The sequence below is a fragment of the Garra rufa genome, chromosome 7 (assembly GCF_049309525.1).
Source record: "Garra rufa chromosome 7, GarRuf1.0, whole genome shotgun sequence".
Classification (NCBI taxonomy): Eukaryota; Metazoa; Chordata; class Actinopteri; order Cypriniformes; family Cyprinidae; genus Garra; species Garra rufa.
Genome location: NC_133367.1, coordinates 41,670,899 through 41,696,698, shown reverse-complemented (window position 1 = coordinate 41,696,698; position 25,800 = coordinate 41,670,899). Strand labels below are relative to the sequence as shown.

Sequence of the window (25,800 nt, the reverse complement as noted above, 5' to 3'; positions counted from 1 at the left end):
ATGACTTATGGAGTGTTCAAATCTGAGCCACATTCACTTCCGAAAGCCTCTTTTGGGTGTATTTTTTTTCTTCTAGTGGCTAAATGACTTACTTTTGTTGTTGTTTTGCATAATAAACTTGATTGTTTGCCTGTTTTATTATGTTTTAGATGACCTGGCTGCGAAGGCCAACATCATTATAGACCCAGCGGAGATCCAGGCCACATCCATGGATGATTTGGATGAAGATGAGGAAACTGGAGCTGCACAGGTATGTTAATGACTGTCAAATATCATTTCCACAGCATATTTGAACATCTAAAGTCATTTTTATATGTATTTGTAGCAGAGACGACTATAAAAGCATGCAAAATTAATATTCTGGGTTTAATACAGGTTTAGGTCAATCAAAACATTTGTGGAATAACAATTATTACAACTAAATAGGTAAGTAAATTAATATATAAGTAAGTAAATTAATTGTCTCTCTTTTTAATGCTTTTATTATTTTTATATCTAATAATTATCTAATATTAAAATAGGATTGTAATCATAATATTATGATTGTATTTGTAGTTATTTGAATTAGTCATATATATCTATTATTACTTTTAAATAGGGATGCACCGGTTGACCGGCCATAAATCGAAACCGGCCGGTTTTTGCATCTAACGCGTGATCGGCAACCGGCCGGTTTTCGTTTTTATCCCGGCCGGTTTTTTTCCGGAAGTGTGTACGCGGGCCGCGGCATTCGATTCATTCAGAAACATGTCACTTGTGTGGCGGTTTTTCGAAATCTGTGAGCAGGACGTGAAGATTGCAATCTGCAATGTCTGCAAAGGACAGCCGCTTTTCTGTGCTCGCTGAAGTTGCGCAAGCGTACCTGTCCTCGCCCTGCACAAGCGCAGACAGCGTACGTTTGTTCAGCTCAGCTTCTCACGTGACAGATGAAAAAAGAAACTCACTTGTGACAAAGCTGAGATGCTTATTTTTGTAAAAAGCATTACTTTACTTTTGAAAAGCCAAAAATAAAAGTCTGTTCTGTTAAGAATGATTATTATTATTTTACATTAAAATACCTGTTGGCTTGCTGTTTTACTTTACTAAAAGCATGTTTTACTTATTAAACTGTATTTACTTTCATATTTTTTATTTTTTATTTAATTTCAGATGTCAGATGCTATTGATTCAATAGCCAAAGCCAGATTGGCCTGTTAAATACTAAATAAACATGTTGTTTATGTTGTTTACTTGCATAACTTCTTGTTTTTGAAAAAATCGGAAATCGGTATCGGAATCGGCCAGCTTGCTTGTAAAAAATCGGTATCGGAATCGGCCATGAAAAATCATGAACGGTGCATCCCTACTTTTAAATATTAAATTTTTATACTATTATGTATGTATATGTACGTAATATCTTATAAAATCTTACTTTAAAAGATAATGGTAAAATTCAATAAATTATTTATATATAAATTAAATATAAATGACATAAACTTTACATATAATATTGTACACATTATTTAATCTAGTTAAATTTAATTATTTTAAATGTAAATCTAAATCATTATTACATCATACATATCGATGGAATATTATACTATAATTTCCATGTAATATAAAATAAATTACAGTTTTTAGTAAAATGTGCTTAAATGTGCAAAAGTAACATCCAATTAATTAAAAATTGTAAAATATAAATTATTTTATAATATAATAAATATAATTATCATGTATATTATTTAGAATTAAGTTGTTTTTTATGATATATATATATATATATATTTAATTATGATTTGAAATATAATTTAATTTAAAAAATAACTTAATACTATAATTTCCATGTAATATAAAATAAATGTTTTTAGTAAAATGTGCTTAAAGCAGTAAACATCCAATAAGTAAACATTTGTAAAAAAAAAAAAAAAGGAATTTTTCTAAATTATTTTAAATGCAATTATTATTATTATTATTATTATTATTATATAGACTTAAGTTGTTTATTATTATAGACATATATATCATAATACATTTATTCTGTAAAATTGTTCAAATTGGTGAACATTCAATTAATGATAAATTCTCAAATGACAAATACAATTATTTTAAATGTAAATTATTATAATTCATCATTACTCATAAATTTGTCATAATGAAATACAAAATGTTTTAATGCAATACAAAATGTATTTTTTTATTTGTGGTGAACATTCAATAAATGATACATTTTAAAATAAATGATAAATTATTCAGATTATTTAAAATTATTATGATTTATTTGAACTTAAAAATGTGGGCACACACACACACATTTATTGTACATTTATTGTTTATTATATTGGTATGACGACATAATGCCTAAAAAGCCTAAAGTGACCCTTTAAACCTGACAAGAACAACTTTCTAGCTCAAATAAGACACAAATTGTAACAGAGTCATTCTTCTTAAGTTCACTTATAACATTACAAGCTTCACATTTGTTGTTAATTCCCCAAAAACTGGCCCCATTTACTTCCATTACAAGTGACCTTGATTTTGTCTTTAGCTGAATCTCATTGGGGACGTCTGGTGTAGAGCGCTTTGTTTAGTGGAGTTGATCTAGTTTTGGTGCTGAGGACGTTATCCTGAATGTCATGTAGCTGTGAATTAGACGCTGAAGATGAATGCTGTTGTATCTTTGGGAACGACAGAGACCGTCTGGCGCTGTGGCCATGGGTGGCGCTTTGGCCCGTCCCAGCTGGTTGAGTTCCCCGACGCTGGGCAGAGCCAACCGCTTCCTGAGCACTGCAGCCGTCAGCCTCATGACCCCTCGACGACCCCTCGCCCCGCCAGAGAAGGTCAAAATCCGGACCCTCGCCGTGGAGCAGAGAACAGAGGAAGACAGTGAGTCCAGCAAACTTAGTTTTGCTCTTATTTTACAAAACAAGAACAATAATTTTCTATATATCATTTTTTTTATTTTGAATGTTTAATTTGTCTGCACTATTTTAAATATTATTTAATGGTTGACTTCTTTAGGATGCTAAATTTATTTGTTTAGCAGATTCCCAACACCTGAAAAACCTTGAACCTTGAAACCTTTCCTTGAAACAAAATTTAGATATTTATTTGTTAGAAAGTGTGTTCCCCCTTATCCTAGAAAATGCATATCCTATGAAAGCAATATTTAAAGCAGCAATTAAGAGGGCAAGAACAACAGAGGTAAAATGAAGAGCTAAGGAACTTACTTACTTTCTTGCAGACTTAAGTTCCAACCCTGCTTCAACACACCTGTCTGTAATTAAGTAGCTCTGTACACCTCGATTAGATGATCCAGGTGTGTTGGATTAGGGTTGAAGCTGAACCTTGCAGTATGTTAGCTTTCCAGGAGCAGGGTTGGAGACTCCTGCTAAAGACGTTTGTTGAAACAGAATTGTACCACAAAGCATGAAAAATTAGATACTGTTCGATTCAGCATGCCGTTCCATCCTAATGACACCAATCTTAAAATGCTCAAAATGGCTGACATAGGAAAATTTGGTATCATTTGATTCGATATGCTGCTCCAAATCTAGCATGATCACTCTTATGAGTTTTTGAACAAACTGTTCAGAAATTATAAACAAAAATGTCAATATTTGACCAGTAGGTGGTGCTGTGCTCTCAGGTCATACTGACGAACACATATACCAAGTTTGATCAGAATCCAGCGAAGCATTGCAGATATATAGCCTCATGTCCATTTTTGCACAAACTTTCTCAAATTCTTTAACGCACTTTACGAAAATGGTTTGGTGTATTGACAAGCTTTTGATAATTTTTTGCCAGACTGCTCTGAAGATGATCTGAGCCAATTAAAAATTAAATAGTCCACGCTCAAAATGGCTGACATTGGAAAAATTGGTATCGTTTGATTTGATGTGCTGCTCTAATGATTTTTGGTCAAACTATTTAGAAATTATACACAAAAATGTCAGATTTTTATTTCTTTTGACCAGTAGGTGGTGCTGTGCCGAAACTACTCATGTGCTCTCAGATCATACTTTACACATACCAAGTTTGGTCAGAATCCACTGAAGCATTGCAGATATTTAGTCTCATGTCGATTATAGCACAAACTTTGTCAAATTCGTTAACACGCTTTACGAAAATGGTTTGGTATATCAAAGAGCTTTTGTCAAATTATTTTGCCAGAATGCTTTGAAGATGATCTGAGCCAAATTTCGTGAAAATTGGACAAACCATCTAGGATGAGTTTGAAAAAGTAGATTTTTCAGAAAATTTAAAATTGAGAAAAAGTCTTGACCAGTAGAATCTCACATTTTGGTATGCGTTCGACTCTATGAGCCAAGGACTCATAGGGAAACAAAAAGGCCTGTGGTTTGCTGTGGTTAATGATGAGATTGTCCTCTAACTGTGTGCTAAATTTTAAAACTTTCCCACTAGTGGTTTTTTAAAATTCACAAGATTAATCACAATACACTAAAGCGTTTGAAAAATGCAGCATTTTACTACCAAATTCGAAATGGTCCGCACTAAAAATGTCTCACACAGGAAAATTTGGTATCGTTTGATTCGATATGCTGCTTCAAATCTAACAAGATCACTCTTATGATTTTTGGTCAAACTGTTTAGAAATGTTGTGCTGTTAAACAAAGTTAGGGTTCAAAAGTTATTAGCAGAAACATGAGTGCAAATTTAGCCTATTGTTGGCGCTAGAGAGTTTGAGTTAGAGACTCCAAATTTGCAGTGGTTAAGGATGATACTGTCCTCTATCTGTGTTCCAAATTTAATAACTTTCCCATAGACGGTTCTATAAAAATTTACAAGATTCATAACAATATGCTAGAGCATTTTGAAAAATACATTGTTCTACTACAAAAATTGCTTACAGTTTAAAACTTATTAGCCGAAATATAAGTGCAAATTTGGACTGTTGGTGGTGCTAGAGAGTTTGAGTTAGAGACTCCAAATTTGCAGTGGATAAGGAGGTTTCAAATTTAATAACTTTCCCACAGACAGTTCTATAAAATTCACAAGATTCATAACAATATGCTAGAGCATTGTGAAAAATACGGTGTTCTACTACAAAAATTGCTTACAGTTCAGAACGTATTAGCAGACATATAAGCGCAAATTTGGACTGTTGGTGGCGCAAGAGAGTTTGTGTTAGAGACTCCGAATTTACTGTTGATAAGGATGATACTGTCCTCTCTATCTGTGTGCCAAATTTCTAGGGCTGTCCCCGAATAGTTGAAGATTCGATGCATCGATATGCGGAGCCTGATTCGACCACCGATCTCACAGTCGAATATTCGCGGGTGAAACGAGCATCATACCATTTTGGCAATATGGGGGTGCTCAATGTCTAATTGCACACAGAACTACTGGTTTTGTACGGTTATATTAAGTTATATACAGCCTTTGATTATGATAATGCAGTAAAAACAAAAGTGAAAAGAAAGAAGCGTTCAATAAATATTTTTAACATGTTTGTGAATAAATCCAACCACACCTGTGACAGATTTAATTTGCACTTTCCCTGATCCATGACGAGATGAGGACCATCTTGACGGCAGGGATTAGGCCGCGATCACACCGAACGCGTTTTTGCAGTTGGAGGCGCCTCTTTTGAATGGTTTTCTGTTGGCAGTGAGCGTTCTGCGCGCTGTTTATCCGCCCCCGGCGCCTCGCGTTTTCGCCGCCTGCTGCGCCTCGCGTTTTTGCAGGAACGCTCTGAGCGCCTGAAGTTGAAAAAAAATCAACTCTGAGCGGAAAAACGCCCAACGTCATTCGCGTTCTTTTCCATTGTCCAATCGAATGAATGGAGAGGCGGGCCTTCTGTTGTGGTGACGAAAGTTTACCGTTGCTTAAAAAGTCCGAAGACTGCAAGAAATGGAGGAGAAACCTTTAGTGTATATCGTGGGTAACCCGGAGCTGTATTATTTAGGGTTTCTGCTGATATGACAGTTTACTTAACAGCAAAAAGCTAAGATTTTAGAGCGCTCGCGCTATAATCCTTTGATTTGACTGACAGGACAGCCGTTTTGGTCGTTGCTTAGCAACATAAAAAAAACGCAGCACACTGCTCTTTTATTAAAAGTCACCAAAAAAGGCAGTGCTGTGCGCCTCGCGTTTTTAGAACTAAAAGACGCGTTCGGTGTTTTTATTTAAACCTAAATAAGTTCGTCTGTCAGTTGGCAGGCAGTTTTGGTCGCTTTATTAAGAGTTGTTGCTGTGTGCAGTGTGTAAAATAAAATAAAAATAGTTTTACCCTCCTGCTGACTATAGTGTCGTGCCCCTGCCAACCCATTCACACACACACACACACATAGGCCTAGATGATTCGACTATCGGTCGACTATAGAAAGATTCGAAAATTCTGATTCGACTATGAAAATTCATAGTCGGGGACAGCCCTACAAATTTCATAACTTTCCTGCAAGCGGTTCTTTAAGAGTCTTAAGAATTATAACAAAAACAAAGCATTTTACTACAAAAATGTTGTGGTGCTTGTTATAACACATACCAAGTTTGGTCAGAATCCACTAAAGCATTGCAGATATTTAGTCTCTGGTCGATTTTAGCGTTGCAAAGCTATAGCCTCATGTCCACATTTGCACGTTTTTGCAACTTTGTCAAATTTGTCAACATGCTTTGCAAACATGGTTTGGTAAAGCTTTTCATAATCTTTTGCCAGAACAATGGACAAACTGTCTAAAATGAGTTCTTAAAAAAGTGGATATTTCAGAAAATTCAAAATTGAGAAAAATCTTGCATGGTAGAATTTTAAGTTTTGGTATGTGTTTGACTCCGTATGAGCCAAGGAATCAGAGGGAGGAAAAAATGCTTTTACACCTTACAGCTCAAAAGCTATTATCAGTAATATTAGTGCAAATTTGGCCTGTTGGTGGCGCTAGAGAATTTGAGTTAGAGACTCCAAATTTGCAGTGGTTAATGATAAGGCTGTCCTCTATCTGTGTGCCAAATTTCATAACTTTCCCTTCTATAAAATTCATAAGATTCATAACAATGCGCTAAAGCATTTAATAAATACATAATTTTACTAAAAATTTGAAGTGGTCCACACTCAAAATGACTGACATAGGAAAATGTGGTATCATGTTTTTATGAGTTTTGGTCAAACTGTTTAGAATTTATACACAAAAATGTCAACTTTGTTCCAAATCTACTGAAGTGTTGCAAAAATATAGCCTCATGTCCATTTTTGCACAAGTTTTATACAATTTGTTAACATGCTTCACGAAAATGGTTTTGTATATTAAATGACAACTTTTTGGCAGTATTGTGTGAAGATGATCTAAGACAATTTTGGTGTAAATTGGACAAACCATCTAGAAGGAGTTTTACTTCTTAGTGTATTAATTGTTAATAAATTTATTCGAAGCAAAATGAGAGAATGCCTACTTAAAAAATGTTACTTACTTATGCTATTGACAAATACCTTTTTGTCTTGTTTTAAGCATAAATCTAACAAAACTGATTGGATTTTTGTGCTTTAAATGATGTAAAAATGCAAATCATGTAAAAGAAAAAAATTACATGAAGATATATTCAACGCAAACAATTGTTTTACTTCTTTTACTTTTATTTTCGAATAATTAAATTGATTTCCTCCCCCATTGACAGTGTTTTTGCTTGTTTCAATCAGAAATCGAATGCATTTTCATGAGGTTTATGCTTTTAAAAAAAGTGTTTGCCAATGGGGTAAGAGAAATTTTATTCAAGATATTTTCAGAAAATATAAATACATATCTCCAGTAGTATAACTTAATATCGTAACCAAATACTGTATATGTTGTTTAAAAGGATGTTTTGATATTTTTTACAGGACAACATGACTTAAATACTGATCCAAAGAAGCAGCTTCACAGGAAATCAGATGCAAACTAATTAGCTTAGCAGCGAGCGTCTTAGAAAAGGAAACAAATGAATCTACCGCTGAACTCAGGGGGAACATGACGCGTTTTTAACCTCTTTTCTTTCTCCCCATCTCCCCTCTGCCGTCTCCAGTCGAGGGAAGCCATGGTAACGATGGGCTGTTGCTGGGGCGACCGATAGAAGAGCCTGACCAGCCAATCACAGAGAAGTCCCTGCTGGAGATTCTGGATGGGGTTGTGATGATGTACAATCTGAGCGTTCATCAGCAGCTTGGCAAGGTACGGCTCTGAGAGACCTGCTCGCTGCCGCCCTGTGGGGCGCGTCACACTCAAACGGGTGGAGGAGACACGGGCCCGAGGTCCGAGCTGTGTTACTGACATCTGATGATGCTTGTCTTAATGGTTTTGCCTTTATGTCGCTCCAACGGGGTTGAGAGTGTCACACATCAATCGCATCTGAATTTGAAAGCATGTCTGAGAGGTTTAGGGCTTAGAAATTGCTTTATCTTACAGAAAAAATCTAAACATTTTCAGGTTATATTTCACCTCATAATCAAATGAAAGTAAGTATTTTTTTATGCAAATATACAATTATCACATTATTTTACAATAACATACATCTCATATTTTTTCATATATTTCAATGACTTCATGCCAGAGAGAGCCCAATTCTTGATTTGAACCAAATTTAGTATTGTTTTCAAAGAATTTAAGTGGCTGATTATAGGTGTTTTTTTTTTTGTTTTTTTTTTTTGAAGATGCCTGACACTTGCAATATCTAAATCTCTCTCTCTCTCTCTCTCTCTCTCTCTCTCTCTCTCTCTCTCTCTCTCTCTCTCTCTCTCTCTCTCTCTCTCTCTCTCTCTCTCTCTCTCTCTCTCTCTCTCTCTCTCTCTATATATATATATATATATATATATATATATATATATATATGTGTGTGTGTGTGTGTGTGTGTGTGTGTGTGTATATATATATATATATATATATTTATATAAAAATATTTGTTCGGGTCTACAGCATAATAATAATAATAATAATAATAATAATAATAATAATAATAATAAATATTATTATTATTATTATTATTATTATTATGTCACATTTTAATTGCTATAGTTTATTAATATTTTTTCAAGAAGCAAATATAAAACCTAAATTAATCATATGTTATCAGACAAATATTTTTTAATAACCTGTTGTTCAAAATGAAGCCAAATGAAAGAAAAAAGTCAGTTTATATTTAATGTCAGGAATATTATAAATTATCTATGAAATTGTGATTTGGTATATAAATTAATAAATAAATATATAAATAATAATAATAATAACAATAATAATAATAATAAATAAATATTGAATATTGTAATTTTTAAATGCAAGATTTTTTCCATATTTATGCATATTTTAAGATGAAATGCAATATTAATTTATATAATACATTTGATATAATTGAATATAATTCTGTTTTTAAGCATTAAGAATAAAACAATTCACTTCAAAGATTCACTTTTCATTCATAAAGACGACATGTCTTTTAATGACGAAATGTCTTTTAACGGAAAACGTCTTTTTAAGATGAAAATGACATGAAATTACCCATATAACCAGAAGATGGCAGCAGAGGATCAATCATTGGCTGCAGCTGCTATTTCAACTCCCTAGTTTTTTTCAAGACGTCTTGCTTTTCAATTTTTAAGAAATGACTAGTATGATAAATTGTAGTACTTTTACAACACTGAAGTATAGAGTATAGCAAGTGCAGAAAGTCATTGAAATAAATAAATAAGCTCAGACACAAACAGCCTATAAGGGTGAATTACTTAAATACTTACATATAGTTCACTACAAATTAAATAAGTTAAATATTAATGGTATAAGAATTAAATAATGCACTCAATATGAATCGATATGAATTTTAAATATTTTATATAATTTATTAATTACATCTTTTAAGCTTTATCTTGAACTGTAAAAGCTATTAAATAGCCTATATTTAAACAACACAAACTTGTTAACTGCTGTAGTTTTGTTACTCTGAATTTAGTCTGAATCATTTAATGGCCTTTTTTTTGACATCAGCTTGTCAGATGTTTTGTCCGGTTATTACTGTCAATCATAGCAATGACTGGCGTATTTAGCCGATTTACTCGCACATTTTTTTAAACCCGTGTTTGTCATTCTTGAAACGGTATACATGGACGTTTGGTCAAATAAAAGCCAAATAAAAATTAAAACTTCATAATATTAGCTTTCATTAATGTAATGCTAAATGTAAGTTCTTATTTATTAATTAAGTGCTATTTTTTATTTAATTAAGTTCTATAGATTAAAGATACTGTGAGGTAAAAGCATTATTAATCAGTGTATATTATCAGACAAATATTTTTAAATAACCTGCTTATTTATTACGAGGAATATTACACCTCTAAATTATTTTAAAACAAACAAACAAAAATCTTAGATTAACTTGTACTGAGAAAGTTTCCAATAATTTGTATATTTTATACACTTATATACTCCATATATATATATATATATGTATATATATGTGTGTGTGTGTGTGTGTATAAATAAATAAATAAATAAATAAATATATACACACAGTACAGACCAAAAGTTTGGACACACCTTTGAACCAAAGTTTTCTTTATTTTCATGACTATGAAAATTGTAGATTCACACTGAAGGCATCAAAACTGTGAATTAACACATGTGGAATTATATACATAACAAAAAAGTGTGAAACAACTGAAAATATGTCATATTCTAGGTTCTTCAAAGTAGCCACCTTTTGCTTTGATTACTGCTTTGCACACTCTTGGCATTCTCTTGATGAGCTTCAAGAGGTAGTCCCCTGAAATGGTTTTCACTTCACAGGTGTGCCCTGTCAGGTTAATAAGTGGGATTTCTTGCCTTATAAATGGGGTTGGGACCATCAGTTGTGTTGTGCAGAAGTATATATAGTATATATATAGTATATAGAATTAAATATTTTATAGAATTAAATATAATTCCACATGTGTTAATTCATAGTTTTGATGCCTTCAGTGTGAATCTACAATTTTCATAGTCATGAAAATAACGAAAACTCTTTGAATGAGAAGGTGTGTCCAAACTTTTGGTCTGTACTGCATGTGTGTGTGTGTGTGTGTGTGTGTGTGTGTGTGTGTGTGTGTGTGTGTTTTATGCAAATTACACTGTTACAAAAATTTCAAGCATTTTGAAGTGTTGTTTCCTGGACAATTAAGACTCATTAAGCCAAATTTAATATTAAAACTTCATAAAAGTAGCTTTCAGCATCTTTGTGCTAAATATAAGTTTTTTCGTTTTTTCCCTTTGTATTCGAAAGTTAAATTAATCCTAGATATTTCTTTGTAAGCAACAAAAAAGTTCAGTCCTCATTCTTCATTTTGCTCCTGAGTTTCTTCAAATTCACTCTCCTGGATTTGTTGAAAAACTCCTGTTTGATTTAGAGAGGGACTCGTCTCTGACAAACGCATTTTGTCGACGTGTCGTTGCTTTCAACAGTGAGTCACTGCTGTGTAATACATGGACTCTGTCCTGCCAGCAGCGGTTTTAATGTTTCACTCTCTCAGCAGCGAGGAGAAAAGAGTCAAACAGAAAAACTGCGGCGCACTCGATGCTCGTGAAGTCTATATAATTCATGCTCTTCGTAAAGTGCTTCGCTCGGCGGAGTTCTGTAGCACATCAACCTTTGTCTCCCTGTGTGTGTCCTTACGCTTGAAGAAAAGGCGTTTCAATCATGGAGAGTGATTGCTTTCTGTAGTAGAGATTCTCGCTGTTTCTCTGCCTCTCAATGCTGAATTCCTATGCATATCTAGTCTTTTTATTTTTATTTCTAGTTTCGGTCTAGATCATCCAAAAATGAAAGTCCTGTCATCATTTCCTCTTGTTCTGATCAAGCTTTGGCTGTTCCAGAAGAATATCTTTCTCCATTGGCCATTCAAATGTAGCCATGTATTATACACAATGGGATTTGAGTTAAAATACTGTCTGTTTTTTCACATAAACTGAAAATATAGCTTTGGAAGATTTGGAAATATAGTGCATGAGTCACATGGGCTGCTTTTATGTAGCTTTTTAAATCTTTTTTTTTTTTTTGCTGCTTGACAGCTCCTTTTATTATATGTCTCAATCTCTCCATTGAGAGTACTGTAAATGATGACAGTTTTTCACTTTTAGGTGATCTTTTTCTTAAACACCGTTGTCTTGAGTGCTTTGTTTTATTCATACAGTTTTAATTAATCCTACCGGTGCTTTTGTTTCAGAAAATGGTTGTGAAGGGCCAATCAAATGTATTATTGAAATGGCTGAGAACTGACTGTCAGATTGTGAGCTGTGAGTAATTTATCAAACAAGCTGTCATTCATCAAAAGAAAAGTGTTACGTAACTATGGAAACGGTGCATCGTCTTGGCTCTATATTAATGGGATTACAACATCCGGCGTGATGCAAATAATCTATTAGAGAAAAGGATAACAGTGTCATTTAGAAAGGAAAATAGTATCATTTTTGCTCTTGCTTAATGGTGGGTGAATGTGTCAGTCATAAATATTTTCTGTTTTTGATTTTCAGTCTTTTCTTTTAATGCCAGACTGTAATTACCAAGAAGAAATCTGTAAACAAAGACTTATAAAATCGTAATTATGCTTTAATGAGTAATTTAGTTATCAGACACTCTAACATTTCAAAATAATCAGTTGTTAAAAATATTAAAACACACACACACACACACACACACACACACACACACACACACACACACACACACACACACACACACACACACGCACGTTGGGTTTACATGTTTTATGGGGATATTCCATAGGCGTAATGGTTTTATACTGTACAAACCGTACTTTCTATCGCCCTACACCTACCCTACACCTAAACCTAGCCCTCACAGGAGATTGTGCACACTTTTACTTCATCAAAAATCTCATTGTGCATGATTTATAAGCCTGTTTCCTCATGGGGACCTGAGAAATGTCCCCCACAAGGTCAAAATCTACTGGTATTCCTATCCTTATAGGTCCCCACAACGTGATGAATACCAGGTACACACACACACACACACACACACACACACACACACACACACACACACACACACACACACACACACACACACACACACACACACACACACACACACACACACACACACACACACACAAATAAAATTAAATAAAAAAGAAAACTAAAAAACGAAATGGAACAGCAAACCGAAACAGAACAATGAAAAAATAACAAGCAAAACGAAACAAAACAAAACACAAGCAAACAAACAAAAAATAAAATAAAAAAGAAAACAGATAAAAGCATGAAAACCAAAACCAAATAGAACAAAGCATAAAAAAACTGAACAAATAACAAAAAACAAGACATAAAAACAAACAAAAAAAATAAATAGAGCAAAGCATAAAAAACTGATAAATGCATAAAAAATAAAATGAAACTGAATAAAGCATAAAAAGAAACTAAACCAAAACACAGCAAAGCATAAAAAAACTGAGAAATACATAAAAAAACTAAACTGAACAAAGCATAAAAACAACAAAGCATAAAAAAACAAAACAAAAGCAAAACAACAAATCATAAAAAACAGAACAAAGCATGAAAACAAACACAAAGCATAAAAACAAACACAACAAAATAAAACAAAGCATAAAAAACAGAACTTAACAAAGAATATAAACGAATAAACAAACAAAACAACAAAGCACAAAAAACAAAACAGAAGAAAGAATAAAAACAAAACAGAGCAAAGCATAAGCAAACAAAAAGAGTGAAACAGAAAAAATCAGCTAAACAGAAAAGGCATAGAAACAAAAAAAGGAATAAAAAAACGCATACAAATCAAAAACTGAACAAAGCATAAACAAACAAAAAACAAAACAAAGCATAAACAAAACAGAATAATGCATAAAACAAAACAGAACAAAGTATAAACCAAAATCAAACTAAACAAGCATAAAACACAAAACAGCGCAAACTAAAAAAAAAAAAAAACGCAAAAGCATCTAAACAGAAAAAAACTGAAAAATGCTTACAAATAAAAAAAAAACTAAACAGAACAAAGCATAAACAAAAAACAAATCAACAAAACAAAAACAAAATTTAGCATAAAAAAACAGAACAAAGCAACTAAACATAAAAATATAAACATGCCAAAAACAACAACAACGCATAAAAAACAGAAACATGCTTAAAAATAATAAAAACAAAACAGAACAAAGCGCATAGAAAAAGAAAACAGAACAGAATAAAAAACAACAGTACAAATCAACTAAACAGGAAAAAAACAAACAAACTAAAAAAACAAAAACAAAACAGAGCATAAAAAACAGAACAAAGCAAGTAAACAGAAAAAACATAAACAAACAAACAGAAAACAAAACAACAAAGCATAAAAACAAAACTAAAAAATGCATAAAATTAAAAAACAAAACAGAACAATTAATAAAAACAAGCAAAAAAACAAACAAACAAAACAACAAAGCATAAAAACAACACAGAGCAAAGCATATAAAAACAAAAACAAAACGGAACTAAGCATTAAAACAATGTCAGTGTTAATTTCTATTTAATGCATAGTATATTATTTTGCCACTTCTGGAGAAATAAAATGACTCCAAGATACCTTTTTTTGCCTAATTTCCAATCATGAGTGAATTGTAACGCAATAATTGTTTTCTTTAACAGATAGGTTGCATTTTTAATGTATGCTTTTAATCACACATGTATCATTTTAATTACACAGACCACTTGCATTGAGGGTCTGACAGTTCTGTTTTAGTTCATAAAAATGATACCAGTCAACTGGTGAGTAACAGCAATTTATTTCTTTGTCAAAGCCGAGATTTATTGCCATTTGGTCCTTGTCCGAGTCCTCATTCTTGACCCTGTTAATTAGTCATTTAGCAAATCTTTTTCATCCAAAGTGATTTGCACAGCCAATGTCCCAGGAGTAACCTCAGGTTAAGTATCATCCTCACCCCTTGTGGGATTTGAACCTGCAACCTTTTGGTCACCAGCCAAAATCTTCAACCGCTAGGCTGCAGCAGCAAGAAGACAATTCTGCATTGCTTTGCACTTCAGTTTTCTAAAGTAATTAATCTCAAGGTTTCTTCCTCCAGGGAGTTTCTCAATGCCACTGCTGATGCGAATCACAGCACCAGTGGGGTTTGGAAGACGCTTTTCTTTGTTTCTGCTTTAGAACAATATTCATTTGTGAAAAGTGCCGTGCAAGTCAAATTTAATTAAAATTGAAAGGGATGGCACGGTAAGAGGAAGTAGTTGTTGATATTGATGTGATCCATCTGTGACGTACCGTGGCTTTGGAAGCGAATTGAAAGTGGCTCAGCTCACGCTGTGATTTCTCCCCAACGCTGTTGGATCCTGATGAGATTTACGCTGTAGCCTGTCAAGCAAAACTGTCTGATTTGACTTGCATGGATTTCGTAAAGGCTTTGTTAATTGGCTTGGCACTGTGCCATCAGGACTCTTGTCTTTATTATGGATATGCAGAAGAACTCAGCGACAACGTGAAGTGCCACCACCACACCTTGTCATTTCATTAAGTTGTAATGCATTTTTTATTTCCTCTGAGTTTGAGAGAACTGCATGACCATAATCCCAATATATAATCCGAGCCTTATATTTTGGGAGCAGCCTAAAGCGGTTTCGCAAATGGAAATGAGCTTAATACTGATATTTTTTTTTCCTTTTCTTAAAGCTGGTAGCTTCCATTCAAAGCCGATGACACACCCTACATAAGTTTGTGAATTTAAAGGGACAGTTCACCCAAAAATGAATTTTCACGTTCCAAACCCGTAATGCCTTTGTTCATCTTCAGAACACGAATTAAGATATTTTTTTATGAAATCTAAGAGCTTTCTGACCCTGCATAGACAAAAAAAAAAAGGATGTTAGTAAGGATGTTGTTAAAACAGTTCTTGTGACATCAGTATTTTTATAAAGCTACAAGAATAATATTTGTGCGCAAAGAAAACAAAAATAATGACTTTAGTCAGTCTTCCATGGGTGGTCACGACAGTACTATGTCGGTTTAGCACAAACTGACTTTATTCAGTTTTTTGAGCAACACAATCAGGTTTACTAACGTTTGCGAAGTTTGTGAAACAAAACAGAACAAAACATAAAAACAAACAAACAAAAAAACAAAAAGAGTAAAGCATAAACTGAAAATAGCATAAAACAAAAAACCTAAACAAAACATTAAAACAGAATAAAGCATAAAAACAAACAAACAAAAAGAGTAAAGCATAGAAAACCTGAAAAAAGCATAAAACAAAACAAAAACTGAACAAAACAGAACAAAGCATAAAAACAAAGAGCAAAGCAACTAAACAGGACAAAGCATAAAAACAAACAAACAAAAACGCAAAGCATAAAAACAGAACAAAGCATAAACAAAACAGAGTAAAGCATAAAAACAAACAAAAAACAACAAATCTTAAAAAACAAGAAGAACAAAGCATAAACACTAGGGCCGGGACTTTAACGCGTTAATTTAGATTAATTAATTACACAAAAATAACGCGTTAAATTTTTTTTTTACGCATTTTAATCGCACTTATTTTTGCACTGCGGAACATTTCTCACTGGATAAGTTTCGGCGGACCGATTATACTGGAGCACCAACTAGCATTCAGACAAAAACAAACCACAGTGAACATGGGCAAAGAAGCTGATGAGACCGCTTTGGTTGGCCCTGTGGATGGGAAATTTTGTTATAAAAAACGAATGGATGGAAGCGTCGATAAGAGCATGGTTGTGTGCAAGCTATGCAACAAGGAATTCGCATCTCACCGCAGGACATCGAGCCTATTGCTACACTTAATGGCAATATTGCACTGGTCTGTTGGACTTGGTTGAACAAAAATAAACAATATTTTGTTGCTTAAGCTTATGTATTCAGTCATTCAATGGTATAATTAAAAATCCATATGAAAAAAACTTACTCCTCACTGTTCTCAGGTCAAATATTTATATGCGATTAAAATGCGATTAATTTCGATTAATTAATTACAAAGCCTCTAATTAATTAGATTATTTTTTTTAATCGAGTCCCGGCCCTAATAAACACAAAACAATACATAAAACAAGCAAAACTGCAAAGTATAAAAACAACACATAACAAAACATCTGAACAGAACAAAGCATAGAAACAAAATAGAGCAAAGCATATAACAAACAAACAAAAAACAACAAACCTTAAAAAAACAAAACAGAACATAAAGCATAAAAACAAACAAAAAGAGCAAAGCTTAAAACAAAACTGAACAAAGCATAAAAACAAACAAGCAAACAAAAAAAGCAAAGTATAAAAACAGAACAAAGCATAAACACAAAACAGAGTAAAGCATAAAAAACAGAACAAAAACAAAAAAGAACAGAACATGAAAACAAACAAATAGAGCAAAGCATATAACAAAAAAAAACAAAGCTTAAAAAAACAAAACAGAACAAAGCATAAAAACAAACAAAAAGAGCAAAGCTTAAAACAGAACAAAGCATAAAAACAAACAAAAAGAGCAAAGCTTAAAACAAAACAGAACAAAGCATAAAAACAAACAAGCAAACAAAAAAGCAAAGTATAAAAACAGAACAAAGCATAAACACAAAACAGAGTAAAGCATAAAAAACAGAACAAAAACAAAAAAGAACAGAACATGAAAACAAACAAATAGAGCAAAGCATATAACAAAAAAAAACAAAGCTTAAAAAAACAAAACAGAACAAAGCATAAAAACAAACAAAAAGAGCAAAGCTTAAAACAGAACAAAGCATAAAAACAAACAAAAAGAGCAAAGCTTAAAACAAAACAGAACAAAGCATAAAAACAAACAAGCAAACAAAAAAGCAAAGTATAAAAACAGAACAAAGCATAAACACAAAACAGAGTAAAGCATAAAAAACAGAACAAAAACAAAAAAGAACAGAACATGAAAACAAACAAATAGAGCAAAGCATATAAAAAAAAAAAGCTTAAAAAAACAAAACAGAACAAAGCATAAAAACAAACAAAAAGAGCAAAGCTTAAAACAGAACAAAGCATAAAAACAAACAAAAAGAGCAAAGCTTAAAACAAAACAGAACAAAGCATAAAAACAAACAAGCAAACAAAAAAGCAAAGTATAAAAACAGAACAAAGCATAAACACAAAACAGAGTAAAGCATAAAAAACAGAACAAAAACAAAAAAGAACAGAACATGAAAACAAACAAATAGAGCAAAGCATATATATATATAAAAAAAAAAAAAGCTTAAAAAAACAAAACAGAACAAAGCATAAAAACAAACAAAAAGAGCAAAGCTTAAAACAGAACAAAGCATAAAAACAAACAAAAAGAGCAAAGCTTAAAACAAAACAGAACAAAGCATAAAAACAAACAAGCAAACAAAAAAGCAAAGTATAAAAACAGAACAAAGCATAAACACAAAACAGAGGAAAGCATAAAAACAGAACAAAAACAAAAAAGAACAGAACATGAAAACAAACAAAAAGAGCAAAGCATAAAAACAGAACAAAGCATGGAACAAAAAACAAAACAAAACAGAACAAACAAGCAAACACAAAACAGAGTAAAGCATAAAAACAAACAAACAACAAGGCATAAAAATGAAACTGAAAAAAGCAACTAAACAGAACAAAGCATAAAAACAAGCAAAGAATAAAAACAAGACAAAACAAAGCATAAAAAAACGGTATTGGTTTCTGTTTAATACGTAGTATATTATATTGCCTCGTGTAGTTCTGGATAAATAAAATGACAATGACTAAAGCACAAAATATGATTAAATTAAACTACATTTAAGATAAAGTCTTAATATCTAAAAGCAAAGGCAAATTCAAAACACTAATATACTACAATAGTATAAAAACTAAATTAACACTGAAAGAAATATAAATGCAAATGCTTTTAGCTATACAATCTTAATTTCAGAGAAAATCGAACAAACAAAAGTTTCTAGCTACAAAGCTTAATTTTAGAAAAAACAAAAACAAACAAAAACATCTGTGTGCATTCTCATGTTTGCCACAAGGGGCGCTAAAGGGGCAGAAAGCAACTACTTCTGCTGTCAGTTTTCTGTTTTAGGTCAGCTGTTGCCAGCTACATAGGTTTGAATGAAAATCATCTTGAAATATTAGGCAAATTAAACATTCAAAGTCAACATTTGAAGGAACTCTATCGCCCCCTTGAGTATTGGAGTTTATTACAGCCATAATAATGATTACAACTGAATTTGGTATAACTGATTGTGTATGGTTCTGGGTTTTATGTGTCTTGTAAGTGACCTGCTCTGTCATGAGGGCTTGTGCTCTCTACAGTATTACCCACTGAAACCTCGTCTCTGCTCACAGGACAAGGTCATAATGTGATAATTTTCCCTTTCCCCCTACTTCCAAAATTGGTGGCTATTTTGAACTCCATCAGGATGGCTAGCGATTATGTTGCCGCTCGAGATCAAGGGCAATTTTCTGTACATGCTCACAGTGAAACAGAGTCTGATGCTGTCTTTGTACTTCTGTTGTATGTTTTCTGCAGATGGTGGTTGTATCGGATGATGTTCACGAGTACGCCGTCGCCCTAAAGGACACGGAAGAGAAGATCGCCCGATGCCCGAGCAGAGTAAGACTTCACTGTATTGAAGTGGCTGTTTTCTTTATAAATTAGGCTCTCTATTTCATTGGTATTTCTGTTTTTTTTTTTTTTAATTCACCAGAGGGCGGATATTTTAGATGAGTTGCAGAAGAGCCAAAAAGTGTTTGCTGAGAAGCTGAACCACCTGAGTCGTAGGTTGGCCTGGATCAACGCCACCATCTACTCCAAGGTACTGCTCACGGCGCTGGCCAAAAACATAGGGTGAACCAACTGTCTCACTGATTTCAAGCAGCGTCAATTCTTTATCTACAGCATGGGATATAATTTTACGATGAAGTGCCCAGTGTGAGGTGGTCTGAAGACTATCAGGGCTTTGTGCTTACGATGTGCCCCATAAACTTTAGACATTTAAGTCAGCCACGAAATGGCTTTTCAAAAGGGCATTTAGGAAAAGGAAGTAGTATGTAAACTTAAGTAAATGTCAACGCATTCATCAAAGATCTTTCTGCATATTTAAAATCAACTTTAAAAGGGTTGTATGATAACCATTCGTTCAGCTGCAAAAATTGCAGAAAGTTCAGATGGAGGCTTTTGCATATACTGCTTTATTCAAATGATATCTGTGAATGCAGGAGAAGATGCTGGACGTGTACTGGCTCCTCCGGGTGTGTATTCGCACCATTGAGCACGCGGACAGCACGGGCTCCCTGTTCGCATTCATGCCCGAATTCTACCTCAACGTGGCCATGAACAGCTACAGCGCCCTCAAAAACTACTTCAGTCCCTCCAACTGCATGGAAGAACTTCCAGGTCTCTCTCAGTTATTCCTGGTCACAGCAGCTTCTAATGAATGTGAACTTTGATTGTGTCATGCTCAGGCTGTTGTTTGATGTTTGTCTCTCTCAGGTTATGAGGACACGCTCACTCAGCTCGCAGCCATTCTCGCCAAACACTTTGCTGATCCACGCATTGTCGGCACTGGTAAGAACACTTTAATCCTTCATTTGATTTGATAAATTCATAAACCTATCTATCTGTCCATCCATCAGTCCCCACAGTATATTTATCTTGTCCATCTATTCGTTTATTTATCCACCTGTCGGTCTGGTCATCCGCCCATTCATCTATTAGATCTGACTGGCTACTTTTCCATCTGTTTGTCTGCCCATACAACCATCTGAAAGGCTATTTATTTTTCCTTTCCTTTCATCTAGACAATCTATTTTTCCATCTGTCTTTCCACCCATCCAACCAAAAGTCTGTTTTTCCATCCATCCATTCTTCTGTCTAAAACTTTATTTTTCTTTCCATCCGACTGTCCATCCAACTATCCAACACTATTATTCTGTCCATCCTTCTGTCCATTTCCATTTTTATCTCTTTGTCTTTTATTCAGTTTGTCTGTCCGTCCAACCAACCAACCAACCAACCATCCATTCATCTATCTATTCATCTGACAGTATTTATTTTCCATCCATCCATCCATCCATCCATCCATCCATCCATCCATCCATCCATCCATCCATCCATCCATCCATCCATCCAGCCATCCATCCATCCAACACTATTTTTCTATCCATCCCTCTGTCCGTTTCCATCTCTTTGTCCTTCATTCGGTTCTTTCTGTCTGTCCATCCATCCAACCATTCATTCATCTATCTATCCATCTGGCAGTATTTATTTTCCATCCATCCATCCATCCATCCATCCATCACAATTTTTATCCATCCTTCTATCCATTTCCATTTCATCTCTTTGTCCTTCATTCGGTTCTTACTGTCCGTCCATCCAACCATCCATCTATACATCTATCCATCCATCCATCCATTTGACAGTATTTATTTTCCATCCATCCAACAATCCATCTATCTATCCATTTGACAGTATTTATTTTCCATCCATCCTTCCATCCATCTATCTATCCATTTGACAGTATTTATTTTCCATCCATCCAACAATCCATCCATCCTTCCATCCAACTATCCAACACTATTTTTCTATCCATCCTTCTGTCCATTTCCATCTCTTTGTCCTTCATTTGGTTCTTTCTGTCTGTCCGTCCATCCAACCATTCATTCATCTATCCATCCTACTGTCTGTTTTTCCATCAATGAAATTAAATTAAATAAAATACATTCTGTTCTTCCGTACATCTGTCTGTCCATCCATCCAACCATCCATTTATCCAACAGCATTTATTTTCCATCCATCCATCCTACACAATTTTTCTATCCATCCTTCTGTCCATTTACATCTGTTTTTCATTTATTCTGTTCTTTCTGTCTGTCCGTCTATTCAACCAACCATCCAATTATCCATCTGACAGTATTTATTTTTCATCCATCCATCCAACACGGTTTGTATATTCATCCATTTGTCCATACAGCCTATAGTCCATTTCCATCTGTCTGTCCTTCATTCTGTTCTTTCTGTCTGTCCATTCAACCATCCATCTATCTGACAGTATTTTATTTTCCTTCCATCCATCCATCCATCCATCCAACACTATTTTACTATAGTCCATTTCCATCTCTCTGTCCTTCCGTCCATCCAACCATCCATCCGACAGTATTTACTTTTCATCCATTCATCCGTCAGTCTATTTTTCCATCTATGTATCCATCCGTCCATCCATCCATCCATCCATGGGACAGTCTATTTTTCCGTCCGTCCGTCCGTCCATCCATCCGTCCATCCATCCGTCCATCCATCTGTCCATACAGCCTATAGTCCATTTCCATCTGGCTGTTCTTTCATCTGTCTGTCTGTCTGTCCATCTATCCAAATATCCATCCATCCGATAGTATATTTTTTCATCCATCCACCTGTCCGTCTGTCTATTGATCCAACACTTTTTTCTATCCATTCCTTTGTCCATACAACCTATAATCCATTTCCATTTATCTACCTGTCTGTCCATCCAATCATCCATCCGACAGTATTTATTTCCATCTATTCAAGTCTTTTTTCATCCATCCATCCATCCATCCAAGTCTTTTTTCCATCCATCCATCATCCATTCATCCAAAATTTTATTTTGTCATCCATCCATCCATAAATCTGTCCATCCATCTGACAGTCTATTTTTATTCATTCATCTGACAGCTTATTTTTCCACTAGGGATGTAACGGTATCAAAACTTCACGGTACGGTAATACCTCGGTATGAATGTCACGGTACGGTATTTATTGAATCATTTACAGGAAAAACAAAACTAATGAAGAGACTCGAAAAAAGTGCCAGAAGTGTTTATTAAACAGTTTACATGAACACTGAACATATCAATGGCATACAAATTAGCCATCTATCTGTAAACTTTGAAACAGAAACTTAAATATTTCAATTTTAGTAACAAAAAAATATTAAAGCATGTAAAAAACAGTCAAATCAGTTTAGCTGAATGAGTTGTCTGCTTGAAATAAGACTTTTTTTCTTACCCCATAGGCAGATTATTTAGCTTGTTTTAAACAAAAACTCACTTAATTTTGACTTGTTTTTACTAAAAACAAGAAAATAATTTTTACTTGTCTAGAAAATCCTTCTTGATTTAAGAATTTTTAGATATTTTGGCTGGAAACAAGACAAAATTCTAAATAAGAAAAGCATTTTTATTTTTTTGCAGTGCAGTAGGCTCTCATGCCTTTCTTTCACATTAAATCTTTATTAAAAACAATCCTTTAAAGAACTTTTCTACAGTGCATCTATTATGTTGCCTAGTTTAGCCTCTTTAAAACGGCACCTTTCCTTATTTTAAACCTAGCCAAAAAGCCACGTGTTGACTGTGAAATTTATATGCATTTATGGTACATTCCGTGTCAATCCATGTTAATTTTTACAGTGAACAACGTACTGTAACATTAATTCAGCGCATACAGCGCAGCAAAAAATAGACTCGGTGGCGAAACGATCGCTGCACTGCTGCAAAGGCACCGCTTCTAGGACGTACTGCCGGACAGCAACCGCGTGCAGTGTGAACGCTCTAATCCGTTAACATGGGTGCGGAAAAGAATACGTGACGCATACGCACTTCAGACGGAGCAGGTTCGACCATTTCTATCTCTTTTCCTTGCTGCTACAGTCAGTAGCGACAACAGACCGCAAAGGATGATGGCCACGCCTGGGCTGATGGGAAATGTAGTTCCCGCGACCTCCCGTTCGCTCCATTCGCCTGAGCAAACTTTTCTCAGAAGACCTATTGTTTTATCGAGTCATGCGACCACGGTAGTATCGAAAAAATTTGGTATTGCGGTATGACGGTATTTACAATACCGTTACATCCCTATTTTCCACCCATTCATCCATCATCCAAGTCTATCTGTCAGTATTTATTTTCCATTCATCCATTCAGGTATTTTTTCCATCCATCCATCATCCATCTATTGATACAGCCATCCGTCCATCTATCCATCCATACAAGTTTATTTTTCATCCATCCATCCAAAAGTGTTTTCTATCCATCCATCCATCTGTCCGTCCATCCATCCGTCTGTCCATCCGTCCATCCATCTGACAGTCTATGTTCCATCCATTCATCCATCCATCCAAGTCATTTTTAATCCATTAATCCATCTGTCTTTTTCCTTCCATCCAAGTCTTTTTTACCATCCATCCATCCATCCATCCATCCAAGTCTTTTTTTACCATCCATCCATCCATCCAAGTCTTTTTTTCATCCATCCACCCAAGTCTTTTTCCATCCATCCATCCAAGTCTTTTTTCCATCCATCCAAGGTTTTTTTTTAATCCATCAATCCATCCATCCATCATCCATGTCTTTTTCCAGCCATCCAAGTCGTTTTTTCCATCCATCCGTCTTTTTTTTTAATCCATCAATCCATCCATCCATCCATGTCTTTTTCCATCCATCCAAGTCTTTTTTTCCATCCATCCATCCATCCAAGTCTTTTTTTTCCATCCATCCATCAAATTCTTTTTTTTTTCATCCATCCATCCAGGTCTTTTTATCCATTCAACACTATTTTTCTATCTGTCTGCCATTCATTCTGTTCTTTCATCCCTCTGTCCATCCATACCTCTATCCATCTATCTGACAGTATTTATTTTCCATCCATCTATCCCCTGCAGTTCATCTATCCATCCATCCTACCTGCCTCTGCTAATATTCAGTTCCCATTAACTGCAGGAAAAGACTTAGAAAAAGCAAGCGGCCCAAAAATACGTAGCATAATCAATTCGTTGGCTGTTTTAATGGGAATTCTTTAACCTAATATAGCCGTTGGCTTGTACCGTTCATCACTTCGCTTCATTTCTCACGTAAAGGTATAATTAAAAGCTTCCTCTCTCAGCTCTCAGGCAACATGAGGTCATTTGCGTGATGAGTTGTAGTCGTAGTATTTTCTTAATCCTGTTTAAGGTTAGGGCTATGAAATACTCTCGGCTCCTGAATCATGAGCGATGTGCTAAGCAAATGAACAGATGTTATTAGACACGACCCATTTGTTTAAATTTCATTTCATAAGCAGGCTTTTCATTATGTTTGCTCTCCCTTATGCTGATGTATTGAGATTTTTTTTATTTATATCTTGTTTTCTGTGGGCTCTGTTACCGAATACATAATTTTTAACAATGGTGGTTGTACAGTCTGTATTTAATATAAATTAGTTTTCACATACTTTTAAAGATGATGTGAATTGCCATTTGCAGCCCGTTTTATTTATATTTCAGAGTAAACCAGGACATACAGTGTGGGGATTTCATTTATCAAGAATTAATTGAATCATAAAAAGCACTGAACAATGTCTTCTCTTCCTACTTTATTTTCCTCCACAGATATCAAAGATTCACTGATGCAGGCTTTAGCCAGTTATGTGTGTTACCCACAATCCTTGCGTGCTGTCGAGAGGATCCCAGAAGAACAGTAAGTGCTTAAACCTGAGTTTGCATCAAAATTCAGTGATTAATTCATGTTTTTTGTTACTGCATTACTTGTTTTTATCTTACCTTAGACCGAAAACATACTCTATACAGGTTTGTGAATGCTTTGCTGATACATTGTAAGCGTACAGTTGTTTTATGTTATGTTTTTGATGGTTTAACATAACAAAATAATTTCCCTAATGAACAAATTACCACTAAGACCTTAGACCTGTGTTTTTAGGGCATAAAATAATGGTGCAAATACAAGTAATTGGACGAGTGCAAACGTTAGTCAATTGTGTTGCGTGATTCATTTTTATACTCTCCTCCCATAAATTTTGCGTCTGAAAAAGAAACTCCTAGAAATAAATGCTCAATAAGGTCAGCTGCAAAAATAACTGTGTCC

The 25,800-nt window shown here is 34.2% G+C and overlaps 1 protein-coding gene across 1 annotated transcript; it reads left to right on the top strand.

Annotated features, from left to right (window-relative positions):
* Positions 1–25,399, top strand: LOC141338170 (E3 ubiquitin-protein ligase RNF123-like). Its single transcript, XM_073843724.1, has 9 exons — positions 1–58; positions 150–250; positions 2,670–2,862; positions 7,993–8,138; positions 19,460–19,543; positions 19,638–19,745; positions 20,149–20,326; positions 20,423–20,497; positions 25,308–25,399. The coding sequence occupies exons 1-9, from the start codon at positions 1–3 to the stop codon at positions 25,397–25,399; spliced, it is 1,035 nt and encodes a 344-aa protein (XP_073699825.1).
* The last annotated feature ends 401 nt before the right edge of the window (positions 25,400–25,800 follow it).